The following is a 27200-nucleotide window of genomic DNA, read 5'->3' as shown; positions in this document are numbered from 1 at the left end:
AAAATAAAAAATGAAGGCATGTTTAACTGACACCTTCACTCCGAAGCCCATCATCCTCATCCGGGAGAGCAGTCCTCTGAACACCCTCTAAATCATTAAATCATGCTCATATTGTGCTGCCAAAGCTGGGTCCGTGACCACCTCATGGGGGGCCGGAGCAGGCATGACAAGAAATTCCAAGTCAGGATCTCCAGTGAGCTTTCCGGCAAGCCAGAGGAAAGGCTTTTCACATTTTTTTCTTTTTTCGGAGCTCGGTACCGAACCCAGGGCCTTGGGCTTGCTAGGCAAGCGCTTTACCACTGAGCTAAATCCCCAACCCAGGAAAGGCTTTTCAAAGATGTAGGTACTTTTGCCAGAAATGTCATAGCACTGAAGATTCTTCTTTCGGTGGAAGGCAATAGATTTTGCCTTCACTTTCTTGTCTTTAATATCCACTTTGTTGCCACACAACACAACGGGGATGTTTCCACGCACGCATCTCTACGCCAGTTCGCTCAGTTCTTGTGAGTAACTCTAGATGTCAAACATTATAATGGCACACTGGGCTTGGACGTAGTAGCCATCGCGCAGGGCCTCGAACTTCTCCTGGCTGCCCGTGTCCCACGCGTTGAACTTGATGGGTCCTCTGTTCCTATGGAAGACAAGCGCGTGCACCTCCACGTCCAGGGTGGCTACATACTTCTTCTCAAAGTCACCTGTCAAGTGGCGCTTTACGAACGTCGTCTTCCCGGTGCCACCATGGCCCATCAGGATGAGCTTGAACTGGACCTGCCGCTCTTCCCTGCGTGGCCATCGCGGCGATCCTTCTAGAAGTCTCCGTGCCTGCCCCACTGAAGCTGGAAAGAGGGCGGAAGTGGGATTCAAGTGCCCGAGACCCCCTTGTCTTTGTTTTTGTTTTTGTTTTGTTTTTTTAAGATTTATTCATTTATTATATATAAGTCCACTGTCACTGTCCTCAGATACACCAGAAGAGGGCATCGGATCCCATCACAGATGGTTGTGAGCCACCATGTGGTTGCTGGGATTTGAACTCAGGACCTCTAGAAGAGCAGTCCGGTGCTCTTAACCGCTGAGCCATCTCTCCAGCCCTGTTTTTGTTTTTTTAACGTTAGTGATTGATGCAGGGCAAGTGCCACCACTGAGCTACACCGTCCCTACACTTAGGAGGAAGAGGTGGGGAGATCAGACGTTCGAGGCCATGTTTGCCTACTAGGGAGTTCAAGAACAGCCTGGGCTGTCCTCGATCTTGTTTTAGTAAAAAAGGAAGAAAAAAAGAGATAAATAAAAAAACAGGGCGTAGGTCCCAGGGTCTTTGACAGTTTTCAGTGTTTCCCTTCTTAAGAACATTTGTCATGGGCTGGAGAGATGGCTCAGTGGTTAGAGCACTGACTGCTCTCCCAGAGGTCCTGAGTTCAGTTCCCAGCAACCACATGGTGGCTCACAACCATCTGTGATGGGATCCGATGCCCGCTTCTGGTGCATCTGAGGACAGCAACAGTGTACTCATAAATATAAAAGAGCTGGAGGTAAGGTAGTGTCTCTCTCTAGTCTCAGTCAAACTGGAGCAAGGGGAGGACCCGGAAGTCAGGAGGGGACTAAAAAGGCTGAGATGTGATTTTTTTTTTGTGACCAGTCTTCCACTAGCAGCAACCATAGTCAGTCTTCCTCAAGGACTTCAGAAGGGGATGAGGGAAGAAAGGGGTGCCCACTTGACTTGGGTAAAACCCGAGTTTTGCCCCCATCACCTCATAAATCAGGCACCGTGGGTGGGGCAGGTGTCTAATCACAAGTTCAAGATCACCCTCAGCCGCAGCCAAGAGTTTAAGGCCAGTCCTGACTGTCTGAGATTCCAACTCAATAAAAGAGGGGGAGGGAGGGGTGTTGGGGGATGGGGATACAGAAGAGGAAGTTAGCTTCTTGCTGGGTACGCTGGCACAGACCTTTCTTCTTAATACTCAGGAGGATCTTTTTTTTTTTGATGCATTTTTTTAAAGATTTATTTATTTTGTGCATGTGAGTACATTGTAGCTGTCTTCAGACACACCAGAAGAGGACATCAGATCCCATTACAGATGGTTGTGAGCCACCATGTGGGTGCTGGGACTTGAACTCAGGACTTTTCAGTGCTCTTAACCACTGAGTCATCTCTCCAGCCCACTCAGGAGGATCTTGAGTTTGAGGCCAGCATGGGCTTCAGAAGTTCAAGGCCAGCCTGGGCTACATTTCAGGCAGCTCACGCCTTTAATCCGAGCACTCAGCAGGCAGAGGCAGGGGGATCTCCGTGAGTTTGAGACCAGCCTAGTCTTCAGAGTGAATTCCTGGACAGCCAAAGTTACACGGAGAAACCCCGTCTCGGAAAAAGAAAGACTGACTCACCAAAACAAAAAGCAAATTTAAAAAAAAAAAAACCAAACCGACACAAACAAAACAACGCTGTCCTTCCTGTCGGTTAGGGAAACAGGCCTGAACAGGCGACTTCTGTTCAGCAGAGGGTCTGTGTGTATTCACTCCACAAGTATTTATGGAGCACCTGCAATGCGCTAGGCGTTGTCCTAGGTGTCGGGGAAAACAGCCAGGAAATAAATATGGTGTTCCCGTGTCCTGGGCAGAGGACAGGGAAGTAACTATTCCTACTTAGTCCAGGACTACGTGCTTTGGGAAAAATCTGCAAGGGCTGGGGTACAGTTTAACATTTGCTGGCATGCCTAGGGTCCTGAGTTTGATCCCTGGTAACTGCCCAGGCCTGAGGGCAAGTGGGATAGGGGTGTGTGTGTGTGTATGTGTGTGTGTGTGTGTGTGTGTGTGTGTGTGTGTGTGTGTGTGTGTGTGTGTATTTCTGGACCGTGTAGGGATAGACATTGCTACTAATGACTTTCAAGAGTAATTTATAGCTGGGCGGTGGTCCTACACACCTTTAATCTCAGCACTCGGGAGGCAGAGGCAGGCGGATCTCTGTGAGTTCAAGGCCAGCCTGGTCTACAGAGTGAGTTCCAGGCCAGTCAAAGAAAACCCTGTCTTGGAAAACAATTCCCTGCCTCCCCAGGATTTAAAAATTGACTCTTCAAGATGCAGGGTATGTGTTTGAGCATGACACGGAGGGGATGTGGGGGCAAAGGACAGTTGTGGGAATCAGCTCTTTCCTGACGTTCGGGACCCTGGGGGTTCACCTCGTGGGTCCCTGGCTATCCAAGTCAGATCAGCAGGCTTGGCACAGACTCTTGGTCACCTCCTTTCTATTCACCTTCCTTCCTCCCTCGCTCCCTCCACCCTGCCTCTCTTTTTGTGAGAGAGTATCTGTCTATATATCCCTGGCTGTCCTGGGACTGTCCATGTAGACCAGGCTAGCCCAGTCTCATAGAGATCCACCGCTCTGCCTCCTGAGTGCTGGGATTAAGGGGGTATACTACCCTTGGCCTGGCTTTCCCCCACACTTTAAACGACCCTCTTTCTTTAAATGCTATTCTTTGGGGGGTTTTGTTGCATACACAGTAGAGGGTATCAGATCTCATTATAGATGATTATGCCACCGGTGGCTGGGAATTGAACCCAGGTCCTCTCGAAGAGCAGCCAGTGCTCTTAACCACTGAGCCATCTCAGGTTTTATTTTGTTTTGCTGTTTGTTTGTTTGTTTGTTTATTTTGCAACAGGGTTTCTCTGTGTAGCTCTGGCTGTCCTCTGAAACTCCCTCTGTAGACCAGGCTAGCCTCAAACTAAGAGATTTGCTTGCCTCTGCCTCTCAAGTGCTGGGATTAAAGGCATGTGCCGGGGTTGGGGATTTAGCTCAGTGGTAGAGCGCTTGTCTAGCAAGCGCAAGGCCCTGGGTTCGGTCCCCAGCTCCGGGAAAAAAAAAAAAAGACGTGTGCCACCACTGCCCAGTCATAAACACTATGACTGAGGAGGAGGGGGATTCGAAGTGGAGCCCCTTATTTTCACAGCTGGAAGCCCCTAGTATACGTGTATGTTGTGAGCATGTGTGCCTGAAGGTCAGAGGAGGAAGTCAGATGGCTTGCTGTTACCTATGACCTCATTCCCTTGAGATGGGGGTCTCTCTGAATCTCGTGCTAGTCTTTGATCAAAGAGGTCCCAGCAATCCTCCAGTCTCCACCTTTACCTTCTACACGGGGTTTACGGGTGATTTTTTTTTTTTTTTTTTTTGGTTCTTTTTTTTGGAGCTGGGGACCAAACCCAGGGCCTTGCGCTTCCTAGGCAAGCGCTCTACCACTGAGCTAAATCCCCAGCCCCACGGGTGATTTTTTTAACCTGGCTTTTTTTAAGTGAGCGCTGTGGGCTTGCACACGGGTTGTCATGCTTGTGTAACAAGCACTCTTGCACGCCAAGCCACTTCCCAGCCTGTGCACGAACTCTCTTTGGAAACTTGCTGCCTCGCTGATCGCTGCGGACAGAATGGGGCTCCATGGTTAAGAGAGCATGTTCTTTTTTTTTTCTTTTTCTCTTCTTTTTCTTTTTCTTTTTTCTTTTTTTCGGAGCTGGGGACCCAACCCACGGCCTTGCGCTTGCTAGGCAAGCGCTCTACCACTGACCTAAATCCCCACCCCCTGCACGCCTATTTCTTATAAGCTGGTTCCACTCCCAGCCTGTAGCCAACCTCTCACAAGGCCCTTCTGCCCTCCTGTTTCCAATAAGCCCAACCCACCCCAGCATCTCTGGGTTCTCTCCCAGCCTGTAGCCTTTCTCTTAATGAATTCTGTCCATCCGTGTTAGATCTGGATTCCTCACCAGCCCCCTGCCTCTACCCCAGCCCCACCCACCTCATCACTCCGGCTGGCTCTGGCTATTGAGGATGCAGGTCCTGACCGGTTCTCCCAATGCACCCTAAGCACTCCATAGACAAGCCTCTGCCAAGACACTTAAAGGGGCTTCGTTGTTTTGGGTTTTGAGACAGGGTCTTACTGTGTAGCCCTGACCGGCTGGCCTGGAACTCGCTCTGGAGACCAGGCAATGGATTCACTGAGATCTCTCTTCATCCTCGTGCTAGGATTAAAGGCATCTGACAGGCACCATGCCTGGCCTCTTGTTTGGAGACAGCGTCTCATGTGTCCCAGGGTAGCCTAAAACTTTGTTTCCCCCAAGAACCAGGTTTCTCTTGTGTAGCCCTGGCTGTCCTGGAACTCCCTCTGAAGACCAGGCTGGCCTCAAACTCGAAGAGATCCACCTGCCTCTGCCTCCCAAGTCTTGGGATTAAAGGTGGGCAGGACTACCGTTCAGCCGTCTAGACTTTATTTGTTTATTTGTTTCTAGCGTTTGGAGGATTTATGAAACAGAGTAGCAGCGGTGGTGGTTTGAGGTCTAGGGAAAGGTCTAGGGAGGGAAACCGAGGTAGCTTGTGGTCTGTACATGGTAAACCAACTTCACTGGTCTTTGTAGGAAGTGTGGGCCTTTCGCGTGCACGGAGTAAGGGTGGAGGTTTGGCTAGCCGGAGTCAAAAGGTCACCCACAGGGCACTGTCACGTGCAGCAGTCAGGGGTCAAGGGTGTCAGTCTACCTGTCTTCAAGTTCCTGAAAAAGAAAAAAAGAGAGACAGATTAGGCAACTGTCTGTCATTGTTATGACCTTGGGTTAGAGGTGATGTCACATCAGAACTAACAGGAACAGGACAGCCAGCGCTCCACTTAGCCCAGGGACCTCTGAACTCCTGGCATCAGCTCTTGGTGAGGGAGGGAATGACCCCCCTGAGGTCAGAAGTTAAGACCGTTTGTAGTTAGAATGTCCTAGTTCCTGTGAGAACCCAGGCCCTCTCACCTGAGGTCCAGTCTCTGGCCAGACTCTGGGAGGAAGTACCTCCTAGGTCCTCTCGGGTTATTGGTAGGATCCAGCTACTTGGGGGGCTGCTGTCTGGGGCATTAGTGAGTGATAAATAAATAAATAAGGAAGACATGAGTGTTCTTTTTTTTTTTTTTTTTTTTTTGGTTCTTTTTTTTGGAGCTGGGGACTGAACCCAGGGCCTTGCGCTTCCTAGGTAAGCGCTCTACCACTGAGCTAAATCCCCAGCCCCTATTTATTTTTTATATGTGAGCCACTGTCGCTGTCTTCAGACACCAGAAGAGGGCATCGGATCCCATTACAGATGGTTGTGAGCCACCGTGTGGTTGCTGGGAATTGAACTCAGGACCTCGGGAAGAGCAGTCGGGGCTCTTAACCGCTGAGCTATCTCTCCAGCCCGACATGAGTGTTCTTAGGTATGGTGGAGGAAGGAGGTTTATTAGATGTGAGGGAGAACATAACCAGGGAGAGTCCAGAGTGAACAAGACCTTGAGCCTGGCCCTGGGAGGAGGGGAGAGGGGAGAGCCAGAGAAGCAAGGGGTAGACAAAAAAAGCTAAGTATCCAAAACTGGCTGGATTATATAGGGAAGGCAGGCTGAGGAAGAGTGTATATATGTGTGTGTGTTTGTGTGTGTGTGTGTGTTTGTGTGTATAATTTTTTTAAAGACAGGGTTATACAGTCAGGGTTTGACTGCAAAGAGGCCCTGGATCTGCTTCCAGAGCCTTGGGATTAGAGGCAGGTGTCGCCACATCTAGTCAAGACTGATTGCTTGCTTGATTGATTGATTTTGGAAACAGAGTTTCTCTGTGTAGCCCTGGCTGTCCTGAAACTCGCTCTGTAGACCAGACTGGCCTCCAACTCAGAGATCTGCCTGCTTCTGCCTCCCAAGTGCTAAGATTAAAAGTGAATTAAAAATAAGTTAGGGTTGGGGATTTGGCTCAGTGGTAGAGCGCTTGCCTAGCAAGCACAAGGCCCTGGGTTTAGTCCCTAGCTCTGAAAAAAAGAAAGAAAAAAAAAAAGAAAAAAAAAACCAAAAAACCAACAACAAAAAAACAAACAAAAAAGAAAAAAGAAAAAACCTGAAAAATAAGTTGCTGTCCAGCAACTTATTTCATTTTTAAATTATGTGTATGTCCAAATGTGGGTATGTGTCCCTGAGTACAGGGGCCCTCAAAAGCCAGAAGGTAGCAGCATCAGATCCCCTGGAATGAGCAATTGTGTTTGTTTGTTTCAGGACTGGCTTTCTAAGTAGCCCTGGCTGGCCTTCCTTTTTGGCTTGAACCCTAGAATTAAAGGCCCGTGCCACTATACCCCTCCCCAACGATAAACATCTTGAATAGGCTTTATGTCAAAATTTAAAATTACGCTCATTTATTCATGCGCGCATGTACGGATGCAGGCTGTCCATCCACTGTGAGAAGGCGGAGGTCAGAGGGCAACTTGTGGGTATGGATTCTCTCCTCTGACCCTCACCTTGTAAGCAAGGCCTTATCTCTTCGCTGGGCTGTTTGCTCACAGGGCATATGGACTGACCTGCTCTGGCTGAGCTACGTGACAGGTGGGCCTAGCTTCTCAGTGGAAGCAGTTACATCAACAGACTGGATTTCAGAGAGCTCAAAACCAGAGGAGTGCGGGAGGGGGTTCATCAGTGCAGAGGGAAGCCCAGGGGAGGGTGCAAAGGAGCCAAGGGAGGAAAGGCCTTCTAGAAGGGTAGAAGCAGGAGTCTGTGAGGTGAGGCAAGAGAGACACCTGTTGGCCAGAGAGGGGTAGCCACCCGTCACAGGACGCACTGGGGTGACGCTGGAGAAGTCAGGACAAGGAGTGGCTGCCCTAACAGAAGCAGCCTCAGCGGAGGTGTAAGGACTTCCCCAGAAGATTATAGAGAGTGGAGAATAGAAAATGGGAAACATATGCCTTCAGTCCCAGACCTAGGGAGGCCCAGGCAGGTGAACGTCTGTGAGTTCGAGGCCAGCCTGGTCTACAAAGTGAGTTCCAGGATAGCCAGGGCTACACAGGGAAACCCTGTCTTTGAAAAAACAAAACAAAGAAGGCAGAAGGCAGGGGCATCTCTGAGTTTCCTACACCAAGTACCTTCTAGTGTCTCTTTAAAGAGCTAAGAATAGGTATTTATTCTTATAATTACTGTGTGTGTGTGTGTGTGTGTGTGTGTGTGTGTGTGTGTGTGTACATGACAGCAGACAGCTTTAGGATGGGGCTGTCTCCTTCCCTTTTGGTGGAGTGACCCGCTACACCAGGCCTGGCTGGTATCTCTTAGTTGAGTTTATTTCTGGTTCCCAGCCTCCTCGCTTCTGCTGTGACTGGGCTGAAGACACCAGAGTAGGGATTAGATCCTGTTGTGGGTTTCAACACTGCTTGGAGACTCGTTTTGGTGAGCAACAGTGCTAACTGGAAACTTGTCACAGACTGCCACCTAGTGGTCCTTTGAAGAACTGCCCCGGGTCCAAACGAATTGCTCGCAGCTTGTTGGAAAAAAAAGAATTGGTAGACTGTTTAGCTGTTCTGGGTTCTGTGAGTCCAGGGTAGCCAGAATGTTCAGGGTTGGGAGGAATGTGGTTCCGGGAGAATGGCTCGGTGGGTAAGAGCTGCCCAAGCATGTGAACCCATGTGATCTCAGAACCCAGCCTGGAGGGTGGTGTGCGCCTAGAATCCCGGTACTGGGGTGGGAGGATTTCTGAGGATTTTTCAGGCTAGCAGCTTAGACAGAAAATAGCAAACCCCGAGTCAGTGTAAGAGAGACCATCTTGAGTGGATAAAGAGGAATAATCTCGGACATCTGCCATGCGCGGCTGGTCCCCACGCTCCCACCCCCACCCCGACCCTCGCCTCGTGACTCCTTCACTCGAAAAAGTTTTATTTTAGTTTTCGAGACAGGGTCTTTTTTTTTTAATTTTTTATTTATTTTATGTATATGAGTACACTGTAAACTCTCTTCAGACACACCAGAAGAGGTTTTGGATCCCATTACAGATGGTTGTGAGCCACCATGTGGTTGCTGGGAATTGAACTCAGGACCTCTGGAAGAGCAGTCGGTGCTCTTAACCACTGAGCCATCTCTCCAGCCCGAGACAGGGTCTTATATGTAGACTAAAATCCTTCCTGTAGACGAGGTAGCACGGACATTGGTCTTTCTCAGCCCCCAAGTGCTGAGACAGAAAGTGAACCCTGCCGTACCTGGCTTCAAACTTCTTTTTTTCCCCCACACAGCATATGGCCTCAAGCAGCCCAGGCTAGACCGAAACATGAACTACAGATGGGTATGAGCTTGAACTCCTGATCCCCCTACCTCCAATCACCAAATGCTGTTTCCAGTCCTACACCACCACCTTGCCTGTGTGTCAGCAGAATTTAGGTAGTTTTTTTTGAGACAAGGTTTTAAAGATGCTAGGTAGGATATAAAGGCATAATTTAGGAATGGAATCCTACTCTCCCACTCTGCATTGAGGCTGCTGCATGCTAGGAGTTAAGTGTGGAAGGGTGGAGAGATGGCTCAGTGGTTAGAGCACTGACTGACTGCTCTGCACAGGTCCTGAGTTCAAATCCCAGCAACCACATGGTGGCTCACAACCATCTGTAATGGGATCCGATGCCCTCTTCTGGTGTGTCTGAAGACAGCGACAGTGCGCTCACATAGATTAAATTAATAAGTGTATGGAAGGTACTGGATAGGACATACTGCCCCTTCTTCAGGGGCTCAGCCAGTGACCGAAGTCCTGCTTTCACTATGTGACCTGGCCATGTCTGTTTCCTCTGGGGCCCGGAGAGACGGCTCAGTGGCCAAAAGCACCCGCTGTTCTTGCAGAAAACTTGAGTTTAGTTCCCTGCACCCAACTCTGGTGGTTCACAACCACCTTGGGCTCAGCTCCAGGGATTCCAACAGCCTCTTCTGGCCTTCCTGAACTCCTGGGAACCTGGACTGCTGTGCACAAACCCACACTTGCATGCACACATGGACATATGATTAAAAAAACAAAAATGGGGGGTTGGGGATTTAGCTCAGTAGTAGAGCACATGCCTAGCAAGCACAAGGCCCTGGGTTCGGTCCCCAGCTCTGGAAAAAACAAAACAAAAAAACAAAAACAAAAACAAAAAAATGGTTCGTTCAAGCAGGGTGAGGTGACACACGCCTTCAGTTCTGGCTCTCATGAGGTAGAAGTAGGTGGATCTTTGTAAGTTCCGGAGCCAGCCTGATCTACATAGTGAGTTTCAGGCTAGCTGGGACTCCACAGTGAGATCCCAGTTCAACCAATATTTGTTTATTTGTTTGTTTATAAATAGCCCTTTGGGCTAGAGGTATACTAAGTTGATGGCTTTTCAGCATGAATAAAAACCTTAAGTCTGAGCCTTGAATCCTAGCACTTGGGAGGCAGAGGCAGGCGGATCTCCATGAGTTTGAGGCCAGCCTGGTCTACAGAGACAGCCAGGGCTACACAGAGAAACTCAAACCCTGTCTCCAAGAACCAAAAGAGAGGGGTGGGGAAGAAATGAAATAAAGGAAAAAACCCTACATTTGATTCCCTGCACCTCGGGGTTGGGGATTTAGCTCAGTGGTAGAGCGCTTGCCTAGGAAGCGCAAGGCCCTGGGCTCCGTCCCAGCTCGGAAAAAAAAAAAAAAAAAAAGCGTGATTCCCTGCTCTTCATAACTGGATTTGATGTTTGTTGTGAATTTCTCTATTCCCAGCACTCCAGTGGCAGAGGCAGGAGGATCAGAAATCCTGGGTCATTCTCAGCTAATGAAGAGTGGGGGCCAACCCGATAAAAGGCGGAGACAAGGCCTGAGAAATGGCACAGAAGGTGAAGGGCTTGCCTCAAAAGCCCGAAGACCCGCGTTTGGGTCCACAGGACCCATGTGGAAGCCAGGCCCGTAGCCCGTGGCTTGCATCTGTAATAGCGGCTGTAATCCCAGCTATTTTCCAGCAAGACGGAGGTGGTGGGGCAGAGACGGGAGAATCCTGGAAGCCATAGGCCAGCTCACCCGGTGATGCAGCTGCCACAAAGAGCCCGCCTCAAACAGGTGGGAGCGGAGGACCAACCTCCACACACACGGCCCCCGTGGGTCTGCACTCGAGTGCACGAATGTGCACATCCACATAACAAACAACGTTCAAACTGAAGGGACCGAGAGGGGAGAGGGCGGGCTAGCGGTTAAGAGAACAAACTGCTCTTCCGGAGACCCAGAGACCCAGTGTTGGTTCCCAGCACCCATGTTGGGCAGTTCACAACTGTCTTAGCTCCAACTCCAGGGGATTTGAGGTCTCTGGCTTCCTGGGGATGGGAGGAAGGGACCTGTTCTTGCAGACATATACCCCAATGCAGACACAGCTGCATATACGTAAATAAAAAAAACAAGGACGATAGGGCTGGAGAGAGGGTTCAGTGGTTAAGAGCAGTGACTGAGGGGGTTGGGGATTTGGCTCAGTGGTAGAGTGCTTGCCTAGCAAGCGCAAGGCCCTGGGTTGGTCCCCAGCTCGAAAAAAAAAAAAAAAAAAAAAAAAAAAAAGAGCAGTGACTGCTCTTCTAGAGGTCCTGAGTTCAAATCCCACAACCACTTGGTGGCTCACAACCATCTGTAATGGAATCCGATGCCCTCTTCTGGTGTGAGACAGCTACAGTGTACATAAATAAATAAATACATCTTTAAAAAAAAAAGAGTTAAAAAATGGACACCAGCAAAATAGGCAACGCAAAGGTAACAGATATATCATTAGGTAACCAAGCCTATAACAGGCTGCACTGCATGTAACTCAACCCCTCCTGAAAAGACCCCCGGGTGGGCGCCATCCCAATCCTGGTTCAGTTTGTTTTGCGGTACAACGACCCCAGCCCGACAGGTGGCCACGAGTCCACGGTGCTGATGGAGGAGCGCTTGCGGCGGCCGGCTATGCTCATGATCTTGGGGTCCCTGTAGAGCGTGTAGCCGTGCTTCACCACGAAGGGCAGGGAGGCGAAGTGCAGGAGCATGCGGGAGATTTGCAAGAGCAGGTACAGTTGGCTCAGGTCCTTGAACTGCTCCTTGATGGTGCCGTGGATGAGCAGGACCATGGTGAAACTGAGCAGCTCGTAGACGGTGATCCAGACGGTGTAGACCAGCAGCCCGATGAACATGTTCTTGTCCAGGCAGAAGAGGAGGAAGCAGCTGACGGTGATGGTGGTGATGGACAGCCCCGTGCTGATATTATGCCTGTAGACCACGACCCAGGACGACACCTCGGACTCTGTGTCCAGGTAGATGCTGTACTTCTCTTCGAAGCCGATGTGCGTCATCTGGTTCAGCTCAAAGATGAAGAACTGAATGGTATTCAGGACGGAGAAGATGCCCACCATGGTGGCTATCATCCTGGAGTTCATTTCAGACCGGACTCACCAGGGTAGGTCCTGAGGGAGAAAAGCTTGGATGAGCCCGAGAAGAGGCAGAGCAGGCGCAAGGCCAAGACCCCAAGTCACGTGGAGAGGGCGTGGCCCAAGGGTCTGAGCCTCGGTCTAACCTGAGGAGCTCGAACCGCGTTGTTGAGACACAGAAATACCACTAGCCTGGGGGAGTTGAGTAGTTTCCAACTCTGTCTCAGTCCCTGCTGTCGCTGTAGGGTGATGAATGGTTCTGTGGAGACAGGAAGATCGGGAGTTCAAGGTCATTCCCAGCCTGGCTTACAAGAGACCCTGTCTTAAAACAAAACCCCCCAAATAACAGGGGCTCATCAGTTAGGAACACACGGCTTGCCAAGGAGACATGTTGGGTTCCTGGCACGCACGATCATGTGATTGTAACTTTTCTACTGCTGGGCTCAGACCCTGTGACCAAAGTCACATAACTGGGGGAGTTTCTTTGGGGTTTACGGTATTAGAGGGTGAGTCCTGGACCACCCTGTCTTTTTTTTTTTTTTTTTTTTTTTTTTTTTTTTCCGGAGCTGGGGACCGAACCCAGGGCCTTGCGCTTGCTAGGCAAGCGCTCTACCACCGAGCTAAATCCCCAACCCCGCCTGGACCACCCTGTCAGGGCGCACATCTGCCAGCGCTCACCCGCGGATCCATAAGCAGGAGGCAGAGAGAGTTAACTGGAAATGGTGTCCGTTCTTGCAACCACAGAGCCTGTTGCACTGACATGCCAGCAAGGCCATAGGTGACAGTGTCAATGAGAATGGCCCCCATAGGCTCATATGTTTGAAGAGTTGGTCTCTAGTCGGTGGAACTGTTCGGGAAGGATTAGGGGGCGTAGGCTCCGCCCCCAGCACTGCACGCACCTGGTGTGGTAGCACACACTGGTAATCGGCACCTACCAGATAGACACAGGGAGGTCATTCTGTAGGCATTCTGTAGGCAAGTTGGAGGCTGGTCTGGGATACAGGAGACCCTGTTAGTCCCTAGAAGGGAGCCTGGTATTCACTTCACTGAACAATTATTCTAGTCACAAATTTTTTATATGCATAATTTGTTTGTTTTATGTTCTTTAGTGTTTTTGACTACATGTTGGAGGGTGTCAGATCCCCTGAAACTGGAGTTGTGAGCTGCCATGTTGGTGCTGGGCAGTGTACCCTGATCTTCTAGAAGAGCCAGTCAGCCAACCATCTATTGGCCTGAATGCTCTGTCTGCGTGTACACCTGCATGCCAGGAGAGGGCATCGGCTCCCTTTATAGATGGCCACCGTGTGGTTTCTGGGAATTGAACTCAGGACCTCTGGAAGAGCAGCCAGTGCTCTTAACTGCTGAGCCATCTCTCCAGCCCCCATTTTTTTTTATTTTTGTGTGCATTATATGTGTTTTGCCTGCATGTATGTCTGTGAGGGTGCCAGATCCCCTTTAAGTGGAGTTACAGAGAGATTGAGCTGCCATGTGGGTGCTGGGAATCGAACCTGGGTCCTGTGGAAGAACAGCCAGTGCTCTTAGTCAGGGAGACATCTTTCCAGCCCCAAGTCGTTCTTTCTTATGTTGTTTATTTTTTATTATTTATAATTATGTGTATGTGTGTGTCTGCATGTGGGTGCTATGAACTCTGGTCCTCTGGAAGATCAGTTTGTGTTCTTAACCACTGAGCCATCACCTCGGTCCTCTTCCTCATTTGCCCCAACTCTGTGTCTGTCTGTCTGTCTGTCTCTCTCCTGTGTCTTTTGCCATGCACCTGTTCACTTACACATGGAGGCCAGAAGAGGGGCCATCCAGTTTCTTCCTCTGCTACTCTTTAGCTTTTCCTTTGAGACAGAACCCACATTTTCGGAGGGCAGAAAGCCCCAGGGATGCTCCTGTCTCCAACAGCCCCAGAGAGGCTAGGGCTGTTTGTGTTTGGGGGGACGCCTGGCTTGTCACGTTAGCTGCGATATAAACTCTGATCCTCATGATTGCGTGGCAAGCGTTTTGCACCACTGAGCCATCTCCCCGAGGGGACATGATACACACTGGAATGAGATGTCTCCAGTGAGCCCATGATTCTGAGCAATGACTGCATGCCAATCAAAGACAAACAACGAGAGGGAGAGAGGGAGGGAGGGAGGAAAAGAAAGGAGAGAGAGGGGTTGGGGATTTAGCTCAGTGGTAGCTTGCCTAGCGCGCAAGGCCCTGGGTTCGGTCCCCAGCTCTGAAAAAAAGAAAAAAGAAAAAAGGAAAAAAAAAAAAGAAAGAAAGGAGAGAGAGAGGGAGAGAGGGAGGGAGGGAGGAGGAAGAAGGGAGGAAGGAAAGAAAAGTGGGGGAGGGAGGAAGAAGAGGAGAGAGGGAGGGAAGGAGAGAGGAAGGAAAGGAAGTGGGGGAAGAGGGAGGGAGGGAAGAAAGGAAGGAGAGGGGGAAGAGGGAGGAGGAAGGAAGGAAGGAGGGGGAAGAGGGAGGAGGGCCTGTAGAGATTGCTAATCATTTAAGAGTGCCTGCTGCTCTTACCAAGGACTTGTTTTGAATTCAATCTTCCCATTGGATGGTTCATGACTGCAGCTCTAGGGGACTCAACGCCCCCTTCTGGTCTCTTTGGGCACTGCATAGCATATGCTCTTGAAAGAGCTAACAATATCTTTTTGTTTGTTTGTTTGTTTTGTTTTGTTTTTTCCAGACAGGGTTTCTCTGTGTAGCCTTGGCTGTCCTCGAACTGGCTCTGTAGACCAGGCTAGCCTTTAACTCTTCAGAGATCTACCTACCCCTGCCTCCCAAGTTCTGGGATTAAAGGCGTGTGCCCACCGCCACCCGGCAACAGTTGGGTTCTTAACTAAGTATGGCTTCTACTATAAGCAACTCCTTAGACAAGGAGCTATGAGATGAGCAAGAAAGACCGAGACGGAGTTAACTTCCTGCCATGGTAAAAAGCTACTGGTGTATCCTGTAGATAAAAAGTGAGGACAGGGACAGCTAACAGACACCTGCGAACTCAGTGGGCTGTGACCCTGGCCAAGTCACTGATGGCTAGCAGACCGGCAAAGTCAGTAACTAGCAAAGATGAAGCCAGATGGACTGAGGGGATCTTTCAACTACCCCTGGTTGGATTGGCAGCGTCTGAAGAGCTCCGGGTCATCTCCCTGGTTGGGTCAGGGGACACGCATACACTGTGTGAGTTTTCCCTAGGTTTGGCCCACGGTAGCCCAGAGAATTAACCAATCTCAATGGGGGACTCCTCAGTCTTCATTCAGTTTCTGATACACACACACACACACACACACACACACACACACACACAAATGCACAGGCACGCACACACACCGGAACTCACACACCATACACATGCACAGACGTGTACACATACACACATGCACAAACTCAAGCAGACTACACATGCACATGTACTCATGCATACATGCACACACAAACTACACATGCACACGTGTGTACACATATACACATGCATGTGCACACACATGCACATGTGCATACATGCACACAAACTCACGTAGACTAGACACACACACACACACACACACACACACACACACACACACACACTCTGATAAAAAAGGCACAAAAGACCTGATGTAATTGAAAACTTCCAGAGAGAATCCCATTCTCCTGGCTCAGAAGACAACATCACGAAGATGAAATTTTTACTGCGAACCCACCCAGTGAGATAAGGCTTGCCTGGTGTGTATGGGGCACTAGGTTTAATCCTTGGTGCTGCCCCACTCCCACCCCCAAATTTCCAGTCGATTCTATGGCTTGTATGTACACACATGTGTGGTGGCTGGTTTTATGTGAATTCAACACAGGCTAGAGTCACTGGAGAGGAAGGGGCCTCAGTTGAGAAAATGCCTTCTGTAAGATTGCCCTGTAGGGTGCTGGAGAGATGGCTCAGTGGTTAAGAGCATTGACTGCTCTTCCAGAGGTCCTGAGTTCAAATCCCAGCAACCACATGGTGGCCCACAGCCATCTGTAATGAGATCTGATGCCCTCTTCTGGTGTGTCTGAAGACGGCTACAGCATAGTCATATATAATAAATAAATCTTAAAAAAAGATTTTTTTTGCTGTAGGCAAACGTGTAAGGCATTTTCTTAATTAGTTATTGGTGGGGGAGGGCGCAGCCCATTGTGGGTGGTGCCATCCCCTGGGCTGGTGATCCCGGGTTCTATAAGAGAGCAGGCTGAGCAAGCTCCCCATGAGGAGCAAGGCAGCAAGCAGCACCCTCCATGGCCTCTGCATCAGCTCCAGGGTCTAGGTTTCTGCCCTGCTTGAGTTCCTGTCCTGACTTCCTTGGGTGATGAACAGGGATGTGGAAGTGTAAGCTGAATAAACCCTTTCCTCCCCAGCTTGCTTTGGTCATGGTGTTTCATCATAGAAACCCTGACCGTATTGTGCCTGCATGCTTGTCCCTTCTAAAACTCATGCTAAATTTATCATTGTGATGGTATGGAGGGTGGTTGGGGCCTTTAAGAGCCACTAGGGTCCTGAGCAGTGGTGGCACACGCCTTTAATCCCAATACCCAGAGGCGGGCGGAGGTCTGAGTTCAAGGCCAGCCTGGTCTACAGAGTGAGTTCCAGGACAGCTGGGGGCTACTTAGAGAAACCCTGTCTGAAAAAAACAAACAAAATCAAGAGTCGCTGGGAAGACTTGTGTGGGGGAATTTCCTACCTTAAGAAACAGGTCGGGGTTGGGGATTTGGCTCAGTGGTAGAGCGCTTGCCTAGCAACCGCAAGGCCCTGGGTTCGGTCCCCAGCTCCGGAAAAAAAAAAAAAGAAAGAAAGAAACAGGCCCAGGTTTACGGTCTTAACCATAGTGACTTATGACATCATGCCCGTGCAGCCAGACACGTTGTAAAAGTTTATACCTTGGCAAAGCAATGAAACGTGGGCAGGGTCACACAGGTAAACACCCCACCCAGGCCGTCCATACAGAAAAGCTTACTTCTCTTCCCAGCAGGGCGAACCCCTCTCTGGGGACATGCCTGTTGGGCCTTTTATAGCCTACTTCAATACATTCTCTGTCACTGTCCTAGAGTCTAGTAAATCCTTTTACCGCCTGTACGCTTGGCCTTGAGATGTCAACCAAAGACAACTGTCACACCTGTCTCAGATTTGTGTTTTTTAAAAAAAAATTTTTTTTCTTTTGGCTTTTGGCACAGTGTAGTGGCACACGCCTTTTATCCCAGCAGTAAGGAGGCAGAGGCAGGGGGGAATCTCTGTGAGTTGGAGGCTAACCTGGTCTACATAGGGAGTTAGTTCCAGGCCAGCCAAGGCGGCATGATGAAACCCTGTGTCCAGACAAAAATTATTTTTATCTGTGTGTTGTTGTAAAAATATAAAAAATAAAAAAAGTATTGGTGTCTTTTACCCTGCTTGGTCCGCACTGCGGTGCCCCAAGATATCTGCTAGATATCTTGGCGGAAACACATCCCAACTTCGCCACGGCAGCCCAGTGTCTCCAGCCACCGCATACTTTCCTACACTCAAACCCTCACATAAAAGAATACACACAACACAAATCTTAGATCCAATTGGTAAGATATAATTGCTCACTTAAACATGCAAAGCCCGGTACCATCCATCCCTAAAGAACATTGATAACAACCTGTAAATACACAGAGCAGAATCTTTACATCAGCCTCCATTGTCCTGCCACAGCTTTTCTTTTCTCTCCCTCTCTCTCTCTCTCTCTCTCTCTCTCTCTCTCTCTCCTTTCCTGTCTCCTCCTCTTCCTTCAAACTTCTCTCCCATCCATCCTTCCTTCTCCTCCAATGACAGGCCTCCTTCTATCCTGTACCTGCCCCTCACCTGTACCTTACAAATTCAATGGGGAGAAGTTTCTGGTGAAGTCACCTGATTCCTGAGTAGTGACTAGGCAGCTGTCCTTTGGGGCAGTGGAATTAGCATCAAAATGCAGACAACTCCAGGGCAAACCACAACATCTGTGTGCATGTGTGTCTCTGTGTGTGTATATATGCACACATGCTTGTAGCGCCCACGGGAATGAACTAGAGATGCAGGCAGTTGTGAGGTGCCCGAGGTGGGTGCTGGCGCTGAGACTCAAACTCTGGTCCTCTGAAAGAGTGGCAAGCATTGGGAACCAACAAACCATCTGTCTAGATGTCCTTCATCTTTTAACGCGTGCATGCGTGCGTGCGGGCGCATGTGCATATCTGTTGGGGGCAGAAAGTCGGAGGACAAATTGATGGGAGCCCGTTCTCTCTTTGCGCCATGTAGGGCTGGATTCAGGCCCTCCTGCTTCCTAGCAACCATTTAACTATTGAACATCCACAGTGTATAGTGTAGCAAGAGGCATAGCAACAAGTGTAACAGATTCCTTTTGATTAGTGAAATACCTTTGACACTTTTGTTTTTGTTTTTTTAAGAAACGGCGTCTCCGTGTAGCCCTGGCTATCCCTGAACTTGCTCTCTAGACCAGCTTGGTTTGAAGTCAGAGGTCTACCTGCTTCTGCCTACTGTGTGCTAGGTTAAAAGGCCACCTTCCTTCTCCCTGGGTGGACACTTTTTTTGTTTGTTTTTTTTTTTTTTTGGAGCTGGGGACCGAACCCAGGGCCTTGCGCTCGATAGGCAAGCGCTCTACCGCTGAGCTAAATCCCCAACTACACTTTTTTTTAAAAAAGATTTATTTTCCTTTTATACTGTGTGGTGGTTGAATAAGGATGGCTCATATAGTTGAAGTGTTTAGTCACCAGGAAGTGAAACTGTTTGGAAGAATTAGGAGGGTTAGGGGGCGTGGCTTTGTTGGAGGAAATGTGTCTTTGGGGGTTGACTTTGAGATTTTAAAAGCCCATGATAAGCCCAGCTTCTCTCTCTTCCTGCTGCAGGTTAGGATATAGCGCTCCCATCTGTATGCCCAATACTTCTGTACTCCCTGTTATGATGTAGATGTAAGCAAACCCCCAATTAGATGCTTTTTTTTTTTTTTTTTTGAGCATTGCTTTGGTCATGGTGTCTCTTCAGAGCAATGGAACGGTGTCTGAGGCTGAAAGCCTGTATGCATGTGTGCGTCCTATGTGTGCAGTGCCCGAGAAGTCCACAAGAGGGCACTGGATCCCCGAGACCTGGAGTCACTGTGTGGGTTCAGGGAGCAAGGGCCCATTACTGCAGAGCTCTCTCTGGCCTTTTCTAGGCCATCTCTTGACAAACTACGTATGTGGCTTGGTGGTGACACTCAAGAGAGAAACTAAGGGATGTTTTCTTTTTTTCTTTTTATTGTTTTACTTGTCAGGTCTGTAACAGCAGACATGGCTAGGTAGGGGTCGAGGCTAAAGAGGATACAGCATACCAAAGGCAATCCTCCCCCCCAAAAAAGGAAAGATGTATGTGGGGGACTAGGACTACCCCGAGAATCTCCAGGGATTGGAAATGGTCACCAATTAGTCACTGTAGTGGGGGATAAAGTTTATAATCTTTGATTTCCGCCTTGGAGTCTCTCCGATTCCCAAAGAGATACGCCTATGGTAGGTGATTATGTTGCCCTGTTTTTTGCTCTGGTAGATGATTTGGGCGTGGGTGACGACGAAATATAGCCAGAAGCAGTGTAGGGAGGCCCGGGATACCCAGCCGAACCATCGCATGGCTCTGACCAGGGCCACGCTGAACTCGTCCGTCAGGGTCTGGACAGCCAGGTTGACGGCCTCATATATGATGATCCAGACTGTGTAACTCATCAGGCCCTCGTAAATCTGGGCGTACACGGAGTACAGGAGGAAGCAGCTGACTAGCATGGTGATGAGGGACAGGGAGAGGACGATTTTGAAGCTCCAGCAGATGAAGAAGTGACTCAGTATATTGATGCCCTGAGAATGGACGTTATCCGTGCAGTTGCCGTTCCCGAGATGCTTCCTTTCAAAGATGAGGTGCATGTGGGTCGCCATGACGGAGAAGACGCCCGACAGCACTGTGCCCATCTTGGCCGTCAACCCACACCAGCTCTGGTTCTTCATGCCAACGCCTCCTGCGGAGACAAACAACCCCACGGGGATTCAGTTCCTGTCCGCGCAGGAAGTGCCAGGCTCTCCACCACCCCGGCTCCGCCCACCTCGGAAGCAGAGTGGAAAGGAGAGGGGAAATGGCAGCTTTAGCCGACCAAAGGTGTTGGACTGGGGTAGGGGTGGGGAGGAGGCCTGGGTGACTCCTCGTGGGTAAAGAGCTTGCAGAGGACCTGAGTTTAGGGCCCACTGTGAAACTCCTGCAGTGGCCTGTGCTTCTGTCACCCAGGTCATTGGTAGGGGGAATGGAGACAGATCCTGGAGTTTACTGGACTAGGAGAAACAGAGCTTTGAGTTCAGGAAGAGCACATGTTTCAAAGGAGTATGACAAAATAGGAGTCATAGAGAAAGACACCTGACATTCTCTCCTTAGGCTAAGGGCAAGCCAAGAGAGATGGGTTTGCCCAGTCTTTTTTTTTTTTTTTTTTTTTAAAGATTTATTTATTTATTATAGATGAGTTCACTGTAGCTGTCTTTGGTTCAGATGCACCAGAAGAGGGCATCAGATCCCTTTACAGATAGTTGCGAGCCACCATGTGGTTGCTGGGATTTGAACTCGGGACCTCTGAAAGAGCAGTCAGTGCTCTAACCACTGAGCCATCTCTCCAGCCTGCCCCATCTTTTCTATGCCTGGCTTCAGAAGTTCTATACTGACAATCCCAGCCTGCTCTTCAGAAGCCGGCCCCACGCAATGGGCCATAGACTGGGAAGGGCAGAAGGGGTTTCCATTCTCCTGTTGGGGGCAGGTTTTTGTCAATGTGTGGTGAAAACTTCTTAGCTGAGTGTTCAGGATCCAACCCCAAGTTTGCCGAACTGCCCAAAGAAACAAGAACCATCGCGGCAAAGTAAAACTCACAATGAATTGACCCGCCATGGCTTCCCCTGGCTTCTTCCGCCTTGCTGAGACTGAGGACTCTGTCTCTATGTCTCTATTGGTCTGTCTCTCTCTGAGTGCCTGATGTTAATAACTGACAGCCTCTGCCCCCGCCCTGCCACTGCTTTGTAGAAGGGGTTAGACCTCACACCACCGATAGAATTGCGAGGACTGCTTACAGTACTCTTAGAAAACACAATGTGACTATGTGAACAGTTAGTAAGTAGACAACGGGGGAGGAGCTGGGGACCTGGCTCATGGGTTACAGCATTTGCCTTGCACATGTGAAACCCTAGGTCTCAGCCCCTGCACCATATAAAACCATGGTACACATTTGTAAATCCAGTACTCTGGTGTGTGGAGGCAGGAGGATGAGGAACTCAAGGTCATCGTTGGCTCTGGAGTGAGCAAGTTCAAAGGCAGTTTGATAGGAAAACCTGTCTAAAAAACTAATGTAGGAGTTCTTCAGGAAAGAGTGGGCTTGGGGGGAAGCTTGGTGGGTTGAGGAGCTTGCTGCCAAGTCTGACAACCTGAGTTCAAACCCCGGACTATACATAAAGGTGGGAGGAGAGAACTGACTCCACAAAGCTGTCCTCTGATCTCCACACACGTGCCCTGGCACATGTGCCCTCACCATATACACATAATAATAATTAAAGATGTAAAGGGAGGGCTGGAGAGATGGCTCAGTGGTTAGAGCACTGACTGCTCTTCCAGAGGACCTGAGTTCAATTCCCAGTAACCACATGGTGGCTCAGGACCATCTGTAATGGGATCCGATGCCCTCTTCTGTTCTTAAATATAAAAGGAGGAAGGACTTGGTACATAGTTACATAATGCGAGTGTTACACTGTTGTCAAAATCTCATCTCTACAGAAACACACTACAGTAGGTCTGACTCTTAGTCTGATGCCTAGGACCCACAGGACAGAAGGGGAAGGAGTGACTTGGAAACTGCCCTCTGGCACTTCCTACGAGACTGCAGTGGCACGCGGTGCGCACACTCATTAGCACAAAATGAAAAGAAGAATGACCAGTGGAAAAAACCCACTAATAGAAGACCTTGCAGAGTCACCGCCAGGGTTAAATGAGCAAGTATTGGGAGACTCAGAAAGGTTGTGCACGCAGAGGGCACGGACCAGCTCAGGGCTCTTCTGTCTTTATGCCAACGGGAGACTCCCGTCTACTCTGCATGTTAACTACTGTTTGCTAGGCTCTGTGCACAGCAATACCAGTTAGAGTCTTTCCCGTGCCTATATCCCACTTTGCTAAGAGTCTGGCTGTGTTCAGGATGACCAGAGACCTGGATCCAGGGGAAACATTTGCCTTCCCGGACATTGCCTCAAAGCGAGGACGCCCATGGACATAGTTGCAGGGGATGAGACACATGCGGAAATCCACTGGGCACTCTGCCACGACCCTCTCTGCCTGACAGTGGATGCAGGAGGACATGGGCATTACAATCCTTACGTTTTACTTTTTCTCACTTTTTTCATTATTTAATGTGTGTGTATATGTGTATGTGAGAGTGTGTGTGCGTGCATATGTGTGTATGTGTACATGTGTGTATGTGAGCATGTGTACATGTGCGTATGTGTATGGGAGCATGTGTGTGTGTGCATGTGTGTGAGCGTGTATGTGTATGCATGTGCGTGTGTGTGTGTGTGTGTGTGTGTGTGTGTGTGTGCAGTACCTAAGAATTCCAGAAGAGGGCATCAGATCTCTATGCAGACTTGGCCTGCCTCTGCTTCCTGAGTGCTGGTATTAAAGAAGAGTGGCCATCACAGTTGGCCTAAAACTGCTTTATTTGTTTGATTTTTGTTTGTTTGTTTTTTCTGAGGCAGGGTCTTGTTATATAGCTCTGGCTGGCCTGGAGCTCACTGTATAGATCAGGCTGGCCTGAATCTGCTTATCTCGCCACAAGTGCTTCGATACTCAGGTCATCATGCTTACAAAGGTGCTTTGCGTGATAGGCTCATATATTTGAATGTTTGGTCCTCAGTTGGTGGAACTGTTTGGGAAGGATTAGGAGGTGTGGTCTTGTTGGAATAGGTGTGTCACTGGGGGTAGGTTTTGAGGTTTCAAAAGTTCATGCCAGGTTCATCCCCAACCCTGTCTCTCTCTGTCTCTGTCTGTCTGTCTGTCTGTCCCTTCCTCCCTCTCTCACTGCTGCTTGTGGATAAGATGTAAGCTCCCAGCTGCTACTCCAGCACCATGCCTGCTTGCCTGCTTGCCTGCTTGCCTGCTTGCCTGCTTGCCTGCCTGCAGCCATGCTTCCTGCCTTGATGGTCATTCACTCACCCTCTGAAACTGCGAGCTCCCAAGTTAAATGCTTTCTTTTATAAGTTGACTTGGTCATGGTGTCTTCTCGTTGCAATGGAACAGTCATTGAGACACAAGGCAAGGAATTTAAGCTCTGGACTATCTCCCTCAGACCTTAAAACTTCTGTTTTCTGTTTTCCTTTCGTTTGAGACTGGGCTGGCCTGGAACTCACAGAGATCTGCCTGCTTCTGTCTAGAGAGCTGGGCTCAAGGCAACTGTAACCACACAAGGCTCAAGATACGTTTTACTGGGCCCCCGCTACCCCAATGACGGCTTCATTCTGCTCTTCCTCTCCACCTCTGCCTGGCCCCTCCCACTCTGCTCCCCCCTGTCACAGCCTTATCTCTTCACTGTGACATTCATTACTCTCTTTCTTCCTCTCCCTCCTCCCTCAAGATCTCATGTCCCCCTCAGTCTATTTTCTAGTTTCATGATCCATCTCCCCGGCCCTGCCCTCCACAGGAATTAAAGTCTAGGATCCACATGTGAGGGAACGTAGGTCCTATTTGTCCTTTGAGCCTGGTTTATTCTACTTCCTACGAGGGTTTCCAGCTTCATCTGCGTCCCTGCAAATGTCGCGATTTCATATTATTTCACAGCTGAGTAGATCCCACAGTCTGTACCTTCCGTCTCTTCCCCATTCATCCATCAGCTGATGCAAATCCATGCTGGTCCCATTCCTAGGTGTCTTGGGTTTCTGAGACAGGAGGCTAGGGGTGTCTTAGCTGCCTGCTCTGCCTCAGGGCCCCTCCTAAAGTCAGAGTAAAGGTCTGGAGCGGCTGCCACCTGAACACTGTCCTTGGGGGAGGGGCCTTTTACTCATCAGCTCTCTTCTTCCGGCCCGTTTTAAGGGCTGCCTGAGTCTCCTGTGCCATAGCTGCAGGCTTTACCGAGAGTAACTGCTCGGTACCAGCAGAGAAACGGCCTTGTCTTTTTTTTTTTTCTTCTTCTTCTTTTAAATTTTATGTGGTTGAGCGCCAGGTGCATGCAGTACCCACGGCAGCCAGAAGAGGGCGCCAGTCGGATCCTGAGGAACTGGAGTTACAGGCAGTTGTGAGCAGCAAATGCTCTTACCATTGAGCCATCTCTCCAGCCCGGTGGTCTCACTTCTTATAGGTTGACTAAAGGCTGAGGCTTTGAGCTTACTTCTCAGCCAAATAGCCAGCATCCAATCCAGCAGGGTGTGTGTGTGTGTGTGTGTGTGTGTGTGTGTGTGTGTGTGTGTGTGTGTGGGCACTCTCCAGGGGCCACAACCTGCTACCTCTCCATTTTCCCAGCAGGAGAGAAGTCCCAGATACTGTAGGGAAGCCAGGGTTTTCCCTTCTTCCAGGCCAAACTCTTGCTCAAGAGATCAGATTTTCCAAAACAAAAGCCGGATCCTCTCCAACACTGAAAGAGAACCAGCCTGTCATACTTCGACAGTGAGTCAGCTGACAAGCAGGGAAAGCAGTCCCCACTGGGGATGAGCGAATGCAGACAATAAACCACAGGGCTGCGCACACAGTCCTGGACGACGACGTCAGACTCCATTCGTCGCCCCAGGGGTGGCTCTACACATTCCTTCCTGTGTGTATAATCTTTTATTTCTCAAAGGTCTTTTCTCTACTTGGCTCTTTCCTCCGGGTCTTTCAGATCTCCTGCACGGTGTCAGGGTCCCACGTTAGCTTCCTTTCTGTGGTCACCGGCTGTCTGCCAACTTGCCCCTCACCAGCGGGCCAATCAGGAGTGCCCCGGAAGCTCTCCTCTGCGCTCAATTCTTCCACAGGAAGTTAAACATCTCCGAGAGCCTTCAGCAGCCTTCCTCTAGCTGTTCAATGCTCAGAACTGGGTGCATGGGCACCTCAGGCACGGTATCACCATAACTGCCATAGACAAATATTTATGCCAGGACTAAGAACCCAGCTGCCTTATTCCACCAGCAAGGAGGTCTCTTGATGAGGAATACGGAGTTTGTTCCACTTATGACCAATTTTCCTTGAATGTGGAGGTCTGTGATGTCAGGTAGGACCTTCACTACCTTAGCGACTGCGCCTTCCACAGACACGGCAATTATGAAGCCTTATGTATCCGCACAGTCGGCCAGAATAAAGTTTACATTAAGTATCACTTGCGGCAGATGGCTATGCTACCAGAGTTTTTTGATTTTTTTTGTTGTTGTTTTTGTTTTGGTTTGGTTCTGTTTTGGTTTTCAGAGTAACAGAGGAAGGGTTTTCGAGATAGGGTTTTCTCTGTGTAGCCCTTGCTGTCCTGGAATTTACTCTGTAGATCTCTCTGGCCTCGAACTCAGAGAGTTCTGCTTGCCTCTGCTCAGATAAAAGGCGTGCGCCACTGCCCAGCTTGGAAATTGGTAGCCTGATTGCTACCAACGTTTTTTAAATGATATTTTTACTCATTTTGTGTGCATGCCAGTTTGTGGAGGTCGGAGGACAACTTTTGGGAATAGGCTTTCTCCTTCCACCTTTATGAGGGTCCTAGGAATCGAACTCAGACCTTCAGCCATCTTGCTTGGCTCATGTAGCCTGGGCTTGCCTTGAATCCATTATGACTTTGGACTCCTGATCCTCCTGCCTCTTCCTCCAGTGCTGGGGTCATAGGCGTGGAGCCAATGTGCCTGGCTTGATGCTGTCAATTTGTAAGAAAGGACCCAGAAGAGAAGAAGCCAAGGTGACCATCCATGGTTCCTCTTTGCCATCCAGTCGGCTCAGAGGCTCAGTCGGCCTGCTAGGGCCACTTGAACCGTCACAGACTCTGGCTTTACAGATAGAGCGGCAGAGAAAAGAGATGGAGACCCCTGAGGGTTTCACAGAGCAGACCCCCCACTGTTTTTAAAATTTTTAAAATATATTTTTAAAAAACACTTATATAAGTACACTGTAGCTGTCTTCAGACACCAGAAGAGGGCATCAGATCCCATTACAGATGGTTGTGAGCCACCATGTGGTTGCTGGGAATTGAACTCAGGACCTCTGGAAGAGCAGTCGGGGCTCCTAACCACTGAGCCATCTCCAGCCCTGCCCCCTGCCTTGTTTTAAGCTCCCACAGGAGAGGGTTAAATGGATTTCCTATTGCTGGAAGGATAAAGCAGCCTCGAAGGCTCTGCCTTGTAAGCATTCTAAAGTCTTCCATAGCTGGTCCTGGGGATGGCTCAGTGGGTCAGAGCATTTACAGTTCTTGCAGAGGACCCCAGCTCAGTTTCTCAGAATTCATGAAGGCAGCTCACGGCCGCTTATAAGTCCAGCTCTAGGAGACCCAGCATCGTCTTCTGGACTTGGGGGGACCTTACACACGTGCACATATCCACGCACACACATATGCATAATTAAAAAGTAAAGTAAGTCTGGCCGCTCCAGCAACGGAAGGAAGCAGGGAGTCTGAAGTTCTTCATTTCTCCTTCCTCTCTTGCAAATCTAATCCCTCAGGCTAATCCTCAGTCCTGTTGCAGACCACCTGCCCCTCCTCGCTCTCTGCCTCCCATGCCCAAAGGACTAGACAGATTCTAGTGGAACACCCTGCTTCTCTCCCTCCTGTGGACACCCACTGGCCCATCTGCATTCTTAAGTGTCAGCCATTAACACCTGGAAACACATTTTCTGGAACCCCCAGTAGGCACACCTACCGGGATACCAGAAGAATTTCCTACCAGGCAACGAACAGCCACCACACCAGAGAGGAAACAAACTGAGGAACAAAACACCGGCCCAACAAAGACAAGATGGGATATCAGCGCCAGAATCACAGTCTTCCCAAACTCAGATGTCTAGATAACAGCATGAAAACGCAGTCAGGGCAAGGTTGCCACGAGAGACTAGCAGCCCCACCACAGCAGGCTCAGC

The 27200-nt window shown here is 49.6% G+C and overlaps 1 protein-coding gene and 1 pseudogene across 1 annotated transcript; both read right to left on the bottom strand.

Moving 5' to 3' along the window:
- Positions 1-22: 22 nt before the first annotated feature.
- LOC116887571 lies at positions 23-12124 on the bottom strand (annotated as a pseudogene).
- Positions 12125-19388: 7264 nt separating this feature from the next.
- Positions 19389-20128, bottom strand: LOC116887364 (transmembrane protein 217-like). The gene has a single exon (XM_032888960.1). The coding sequence runs from the start codon at positions 20123-20125 to the stop codon at positions 19556-19558; it is 570 nt and encodes a 189-aa protein (XP_032744851.1). The 5' UTR covers positions 20126-20128; the 3' UTR covers positions 19389-19555.
- Between the last annotated feature and the right edge of the window lie 7072 nt (positions 20129-27200).

Source organism: Rattus rattus, chromosome 18 (genome assembly GCF_011064425.1).
Source record: "Rattus rattus isolate New Zealand chromosome 18, Rrattus_CSIRO_v1, whole genome shotgun sequence".
Classification (NCBI taxonomy): domain Eukaryota; kingdom Metazoa; phylum Chordata; class Mammalia; order Rodentia; family Muridae; genus Rattus; species Rattus rattus.
Note: the sequence above shows the minus strand (reverse complement) of the source record. Positions and strands in the feature narration are given on the sequence as shown.